This window comes from Platichthys flesus, chromosome 4 (genome assembly GCF_949316205.1).
Source record: "Platichthys flesus chromosome 4, fPlaFle2.1, whole genome shotgun sequence".
Lineage (NCBI taxonomy): Eukaryota > Metazoa > Chordata > Actinopteri > Pleuronectiformes > Pleuronectidae > Platichthys > Platichthys flesus.
This window is the reverse complement of record NC_084948.1, coordinates 10,778,091-10,786,125: the sequence shown is the minus strand read 5'-3', so window position 1 is coordinate 10,786,125 and position 8,035 is coordinate 10,778,091. Positions and strand designations below refer to the sequence as shown.

General features: G+C 42.2%; 1 protein-coding gene across 1 annotated transcript; it reads left to right on the top strand.

Moving 5' to 3' along the window:
• The first annotated feature begins 276 nt into the window (after positions 1-276).
• atf5b (activating transcription factor 5b) lies at positions 277-4,812 on the top strand. The gene is made up of 4 exons (XM_062386512.1): positions 277-517; positions 1,142-1,354; positions 1,702-2,896; positions 3,494-4,812. The coding sequence occupies exons 2-4, from the start codon at positions 1,216-1,218 to the stop codon at positions 3,678-3,680; spliced, it is 1,521 nt and encodes a 506-aa protein (XP_062242496.1). The 5' UTR covers positions 277-517; positions 1,142-1,215; the 3' UTR covers positions 3,681-4,812.
• Positions 4,813-8,035: the final 3,223 nt, after the last annotated feature.

Below are 8,035 nucleotides of genomic sequence, written 5' to 3'. Positions count from 1 at the left end.
CGTACATTGTTTATTTATAAAAAAAGTAATTTCTGATTTCGAAAAAAACATGACGGCAATTCTGGTAACGATGCGATACTTAGTGTTAATTAATTCTATAACAAACGATTCAGATTTAGTGTAAATATAAAATTGAAAGAGTAACAGAGGATGAAATGTAATGAATAGCAGGAGGAGGTGGGGGTGAGGGGAGGGGGGGCAGAGTGCGTGTCAGGCCTGTGGAATCATGGGAAAGTCCCCGGGTCCATGACGTAACGGCCAGGGTGAGCGCTGCAAACCGCGCAGTGATCCCGTCTCGCGTGATCAGGTCCCGGGCATCAGGAGTTGGAGAAGTAGCGGCTTTTAAAAACTTTCTGTCCGCAAGTGATCTCGGCGAAATAGCGCTTCGACAAGAGTCTGCGGCTTCCGGAGGAGACAAGATGTCTTTTTAAAGTGTCTCCGTGTTCGTGCTCGCCTCACTGCTCCGTGTGCTCCGCTCCTGCAGCGCACTTCCACCGCACCACTCAGAAACTATGGGGTAAGTCACCAAGTGTTGTGTGTCTGCCGACTGAGCCGCTCCGCCAGCTGAGACTCAGTTAGTAAAGCAACCCAAACTAATGTGGTGTTGTTCTCTCGCCTTATTTGTCAGCCATTATTACTTTTTCCACCATGCAACAATATCAAAGTTATTATTTGTTATTTTTCAACTGTAAGAGTAGTGAATTTCTTTTATTTTGATAATAAATGATAAACTCAAGTGGTTCTCTACTTGACATCATGTCATGTCAACTTTTTGGTTGACATGTAGGTCAAGTTGGTCAAGTAATATAAATGTCATAAACATGGTTTTTAACCGTTTTCCTTGTTTTCTTTAGTTTATTGATGGTCTTTCATCTTCTCCATAAATATATTGTTGTGCCATTTTCATTGTATAAGCTGACAAGTGTTTGGAAAAGTTACATTTAAACTTAATAAACCATTAAATCAAAGTTATTATTTTAGTTCAATTTTTACATATCTATATGAATAAGGTCATTATTATTTGGATATTAATGGGGGATTGAATCATTAACATCTTTACAGGGGAAATTTTTTGATTTAAAGGCTGAATTCACATTTGTGACTTTTTTTTGTTTATTTCCTTATTTTGACCCCCCCACAGGTCTTCCACCGTTCTTTCATCCACCCAGTGCACGGTTTGTGCTTTTGAACAATTCGATCGCAGCAGACGACACAATGGCGGCATCGATCCTTCGCAAGAAAATTCCTCCCATTTCCACAGGCGGGCTCGGCGCAACCCTTCTCCAACAGGCTAGCCACAGCCAATCACGGACCAGGACAGGGGCGGAGCCTGTGGAGAGGCAGCACTTAATTGGTGAGTTTTGCCAAGACGCTTTTTTATTTTTCCACATCCCGAGGTCGGAGCCGCAGTGCAGCACGGGGCTAATGTCGTACAGTGAGTACAGCTAAGTGGATATTTATCGAGTGCAGACGATGCTGTTCAATCATTTTCAGATGATCGGTTAGTTGTTCACTTTGATTTTCCGGATGTTGTGCTTGATTTTAACTTCAGCCTTTATCCCTCTCAGCCTTGCGTGGTTTAGGAATTTTTTCCTGAATTTGTAGTTTTTAATTTCAGTTATTTTCCACAAATAGCTGGATGAAAAAAATGGATTGTTTTACTCACTGTATGTTTTTTTTATTTTTGAATGAATCCTATAGGTGATGGTCACTCAGATTGGATGACGGAAAAAGTTGATTTGTCTTCATTTGTGTCGACGAGCGAGTCTTCTCCGAGCTCTTCCCTTCCACCCTCGCCATTACAACAAGATGTCAAGGTGCCCTCGGATCTGGAGGTCATGACCTCTCTGCTGCAGGAGGAGCTGGCTCAGCTGGAGGACTACTTCCGCTCCGAGTCCACATCCACAACAAGCAAGTTGGAGAAATCTTCAAAATGTGACAAGGGTGCTCAAGCCATGGGCTCCCAGTCTTATTATCAGTTACCCTATGGGTCCTATGGGTCCAGTCAATCAGAAGCCAGCCCCGTGGTTGTCACCTTGGCAACAGGGGAACTGGACCTGGCAAGCTTCTGCGGCGGTCCCATCGGCAGAACCAAAATTGCTCGACCCGCTCCGTACAACTACCATCACCGCTACCACCACCACAACAACGGGCGGAGAATCATCAGCGAGGCTGTGAAAGTCGGGGAGGAAGTTGGACTTGATACGTGGGGCTCCAGGGGAGGGTACTCAGGAAGCACAGACTTGTCTGTGAACCACTACTCCACACTGAAGACGGTGAGCAAGAGCAGCCTGGGCAGCGTCAAGAAGGTGAGAGAATGTCCGTTATCGTTGAAGGAAGAGGAGAGTTATTGTTTCTCAGAAGGAATGTTTTGCAGCGAAGAGATTGCTCGAGGCTTTTGTCTGGGCGGCTCGTACGAGAGCCACCACAAGCGAGATGGACAGCTGATGCACAACGTGAAGGTCAATGTAAGTTACGACAGTTCGGGGCTCGATGTTTTGCACTGCAGCAAAGATGGAGGACTTTCTGGAAGTATTCCCCAAGAGACAATGGTGGCCGGTGACGGCTACTTCCACCAGTCCATGGCCAACGCAGAGCCTTACCATAGCTTTATAGGGGACCTAGATCAGCCGTCACAAGCACAGGCTGTAGAGCCCCAACATGGCCACTACCTCTATCCAGAATGCCTTGCAGACCAAAGCTACGAATGTCTGTCCAGAGGGGAGGAAGAGGAGTCGCTGATGGGAGCCCCCATCATCCACCGCCCCACCCAGAGGCTAAAGGATGAGCACTGCTCCCTCAAACCGTCTCTGGTGATGGGCTCCCCTTCTGTGGAGGGCCACACTGGAGAGAGGAAGCAGAAGAAGAGAGACCAGAACAAAACTGCTGCTCACAGGTAAACATGTGACTTTTCCTCCTTCTGCTCGTTTTCTCACTAAAACAAACTTCAACTCTCGTAAACACCTAAAACCAGAATTTGTGCTCAGAAGTCTGAAAACATGGTTTATAATTGTAGCCATTGTTTGAGTGGGTCATTATCCATCCATGAACGATATAATATAGTGACGAATGATATATTATGTGTTTTTTTAACATGGCTGGAGTTTTACACAAACCAGTCAGCCCAGTGCTTTAAATGTCAAACAGAGTGTAGTAGGGAAATGGAAAGTCCCTCACTGCTTGCCAGATTCAGCCCCACCTCTCCATTTGTACAAGTCTGCTCTGTCTCTGTGTGTGTTTCACTCATCATGTCTGTGTGAAATTAAAATGTACATTTTTAAAAGTCTTTAGAAGAAGGTAGAAGAAAAGTAGAAAAGGTAGAGATTGATCAATGCAGTGGGTGGAATAGGGAATGAGGGACGGTGTGTCTGAGCCGTGTGGGTAATCCACGAGACGTAGCCCAGAGGTCACGCTCGCTCACTCGACTCATGAATAAAGATGCGAGGCTGCACGCACCTGCCAAACCAACCGAGGGCATTCTTTTCTCTCGCAGGTACAGGCTGCGTAAGAGGGCGGAGCTGGACTGTTTGGAGGAGGAGCTGCATGGCCTGGAGGGGCAGAACCGGGAGCTTCGTGACAAGGCGGAGTCGGTGGAGCGAGAAATCCAGTACGTCAAAGATTTACTGATCGAGGTCTACAAGGCTCGCAGTCAGCGGCTCAAACAGGACGGCAGTGCCTAGAAAACGCCCACGCTGACCTCACCTCCCCGAATCTCCCAACCAGCAAGAGAAAAATCCAGTCAAGAGCACCAACAGATTTTTGTCTCACAAAAATGAAATGGTAGTTGCATGATTTTCGTAGTTCTTTTCTAAAAAAAAATAATATATATATATATATAAATATATATATATATATATGTGATTGTTCCAAGAGGACGGCGACACGAAAACCCGGCTTTTTGAAAAATAAAAGAAAGGAGGAGTTTCCAGATGGGTGACTAAAACTATTAAAAGCCTTAGTGAGGTGGCTTCTTTCTGGAGGAGATGCTGAACTTGTCCGTGACCACTGTGATCCGAACTGCACTCACAGCCTTGTGACGACTGAGTCTGCGCTGGCGATGGTTGATCGTTTACAGAAACGCTCTTTGAATTAGTAGTAGTGATTGAATTTGCTTGTGGTTTCTTGTGACACCCATCAGCATTATCGAGGCAGATCCACACTAAATATATATTTTATTTTGTATTTTATTTTTACCTATTAATGCTCATTTATCGTTTGCTTCAAACAATCAAGTGAATAAAAGGGATTGCTGATTTTTTTTTTTTTTTTTAAGTATGTAACATGCTCTACAAATGTTCATTATCAGAAACATTAAGAAATTTGTATTGCTGAAATGTCGACTATTTACACCTCCTAACCCCGCTGAAATACCCAATGCATGTTTGATTTTGGAAAAGCATGTGCGAGTGTTATTTGAAGGCAATATTCTGTTAACTGCATGGCTTCAAGATCTCCACCGCGTCAATTGAACTCTTCTCTGAGTTTCACCCCTCTCTCTTTCCAGTGTGGCTCATGCTCAGGTTTTGCTTTTCAGCTCTGAGGAACAGAAACGTTCACTGGCTTCATTTTGTTTCCCCCTTTTTCTCTTCTCTCTCTCTCTCTCGGCTGTATTTTTGCGAACAAACAATCACCTGTTGACGCAACAATAAATCGTTGTTGGGTAATGGTTGGACTACATGGGAGTTTTGTTGTTCAATGGATCAATTTGATGTATCTGAAATTCAGGTTCTTTTAACAATCAATGTCAGCGACAGGAGATTTAAACATCAGGTAAATTGCAGCCAAATAAATAAAAATAGTTAGTATCTGTTATCTCTGACTGTTTTTCACTGCATGCTGTTCATTACGCATTCATTGTGCTGCCATTGAAACGCCTCGCTACAGCTGCCAAAAGCACATGAACTGCACCCAGAACAGCACACACACACTGAATAAGAAGATGGAGGGATTAAGAGATGGGCAGAATAAACCCACTCTGCCCCTCCTGCCTTGTTACTCTGCTCAGCCCCATATCAGCTTCCTCCAACTCTCTCTCCCGCTCTCTTTTTGTCTTTTTGGCTGCAATGCAGTCGGGGTCCAGGTTATTTCCCATGATCCACCACTGGACGGCAGCACATCAAGGCGGCCTTTGAAAGAAACCTGTCAATTCATAAACAAACAACCTGCCATGCTTTTAGATTTTGGAGCCAGGAGTTGGTTAACTTGTCCAAACAGCCGCACAATACGGAGGGGGTATGTTTGGATACATATTAATGGACCCTCCTCTTTTTTCATTTTCCCCCATATTTCCGTGCTATGTTGCTGCATGATTGATCCGCAGGGCTGAGGGGAGTGATATGAAGCTCCGGCAGTCAACAGACAACATAAATTGCCTATCTCATCTCCCAGCCTGTGGAGGGTGTGCGCATGCATGCACATATGTGTGTGTGTGAGTGTGTGTGTGTGTGAGTGTGTGAAATCTCTTGGTATCTCTCCTAGCAGTCGTAGGCCTTTCAAGTGCATGAGGCAATATCACACAATACTTGCACACGGAGGAGAGAGATTCAAGTGAACTATCAGAATAAAAAAGTACTGGGTTGACAGAGAATGCCATTAAATCTGTCGATTCAGTTTTTCTCCCTGTTTGTTTGATACACATGAAATGTAAAAACGGACTGTACTGCTGAGGTGTATTATAACCTGTTTTTGCAGCGTGTTCAATAATTTCTTCATTATTTCTTATTTAATACCTTAGAAGAGCTGATAATCCAAATGAATAAAAAAAAAAAAAAAAAAAATGAATGTTCCCAAATTTGCTAAATTACAGCTGGAAAAAAAAGCACAGATATAAATATAATGCAGCGTATGGAAATAATTTGAGGTATAAATCTGACGAATTATTCAACATGTCAAACATAAACACTGAATTGAAATGTATGAATTAAGTTTCAGTTTCTACATCATAATTATACTAACATTAGTGTGTTGACACAGATATATGACGCACAAAACTTAAACAGCAATAACAAAGAAAATATCGGAGAATTACAAAGAAATCCAGACTAATGTAATTATAAACATGTGACATGTAAAGATGAGTGATTAATACGTTTATGCAAATATGTGTACATTCCACATGTGCAGGTCTACAGAGACTTGTCAGGGGAATATTCCCATAGGACTTACTGTGCATCAGGCTTCTTCTCCACCAGGTGTCCCTCTTAGCCCAGAAACAGACCTGCTGCACTTGGAGGGTTGTTGTTTCATACTTAGGATCTCCACAGTCACGCTGAAACAATACACTGTAATAACACACTGTATTTCAGTCTGGATGTTGTGCATAGTACGGTTCCTAATGTGAATTACATCCCACAGAGCATCAACAAAGTGTAACAGCAGCAAAATGAAGGACATGATTAAATGCTCAATAGAAATAAATGTATTAGTGGTGAAAGAAGTACTCATATACTGTATATTACCTCAGTAAAGTATCTGTATATGCTCCATTACAATTACAATTCCTACACGTACGGACAAATTTGAATTAAAATGTATTTAATAAATTGTACATCACATGCCAGTAGTTATATAACTTAGGTTAATGTGGTAGTTACATATTCCGGGATGGCTTCACCTCTTACACTGGATTCCATTTAATTTGCTATAGGTCTGTCATATGTTTGGTATTTACAAGCATGACTGTGAAGTGACTAGTAATTTCAGATTGAGTCGAAACTTCTAATTTACTAAAGTGGCATTTGGTGTGTTGTATGGAGTGCAAACTCAATCCAGTACCTAGTAGGTGCATTTAATAATTAACACATTGTACAGACAAAAAGCAGTGCAGGGAGGCAGTGTCTGTCAATAGGACTATTAGAAAAGGATTAAACACAGACGTTGCACTTGAAGTGAGTCTAATAATGAAACATCGTATTGTAGAAGACTGATTTGAGGTCACCTGAGCCTGCCTGGATGGTAAACGTGTTCATAATGGACGTGTGCAACTAGAAGATGAATGAGCTAAGGTGGTTTCACGTTTCATTCCTTTTTGTTCACTGGAAACTAGACGACAGCAAGTACTAGTAGATTGGTTACGAATAATGCATTTGATTTTTGTAGCACTTTTAAAAATGCACTTTACTTAGGTTAAGAACAGAACAAATTAATAAAAGCAAACAATCATCATCAATAATCACACAATAAGGTCCCCTCTTCTTAATAGAAATAGAAAAACAAAAAACAAAAAAACACAACATGCCTCCATAGTGTGTCATAAAAGTGTACGCAGGCCCTGACACTCAAGTTCGAGTTGAAACGGCGTCACTTACATTGTGTTTCACTCCTGACTGTCTACTACCGGAAGTAGCGATTCTAGCGGACGTAGCGATGCGAACGCGCGTGCACTTGGGCGAGAGTTTGTTCGGTTTTCCGGTGGGCCACGTGCCTACGTAAGGCGTGTGTGGGTAATAGGTGATCAGGCGTGGCATGATGCTCTGCCAAGATTTTCTATTGTCTGTCAGATTGTGCCTGGACATACAGGTTAGTTCCTCCTATCTGCCAGTTGATCTGAGATCTGTCAAAACTGTGGATGCACCATTCTTTTAAGTGCTTCTGGATTGGAGACGGAGGTCATGCAGAGATGATTTATGATGAAATGTGCTATGAAACCACTTAAGCCCATTGATATCATATGATAACATTTTAACCCTTACATAATGTTTATACTTCAATGGCTTCACAGTGAAATAATTCCTTCATAATACGTTTCTAGACTGAATTCTGAACCACAGATCTATTAAGAATGTAAAACAGCCTACCTGACATTTATAAATAGATGATTTATCTTTAATACAGCTTTCAGAGAGCAGGGAAAGTGTAATTTGTAGGTATTCCACCAATCGTTTTTTGGAGAAAAACATCTATCACACAATATCATATCCTGTTTTATCTAAGACATGAAAAGATAACAGCCATTATGATTCTAATATAGAAGGTCTGTAATCAGAGCTTTCCTCCAAGTTTACACATCCTCCTCCGAGCCACTATCTGCTTCCTC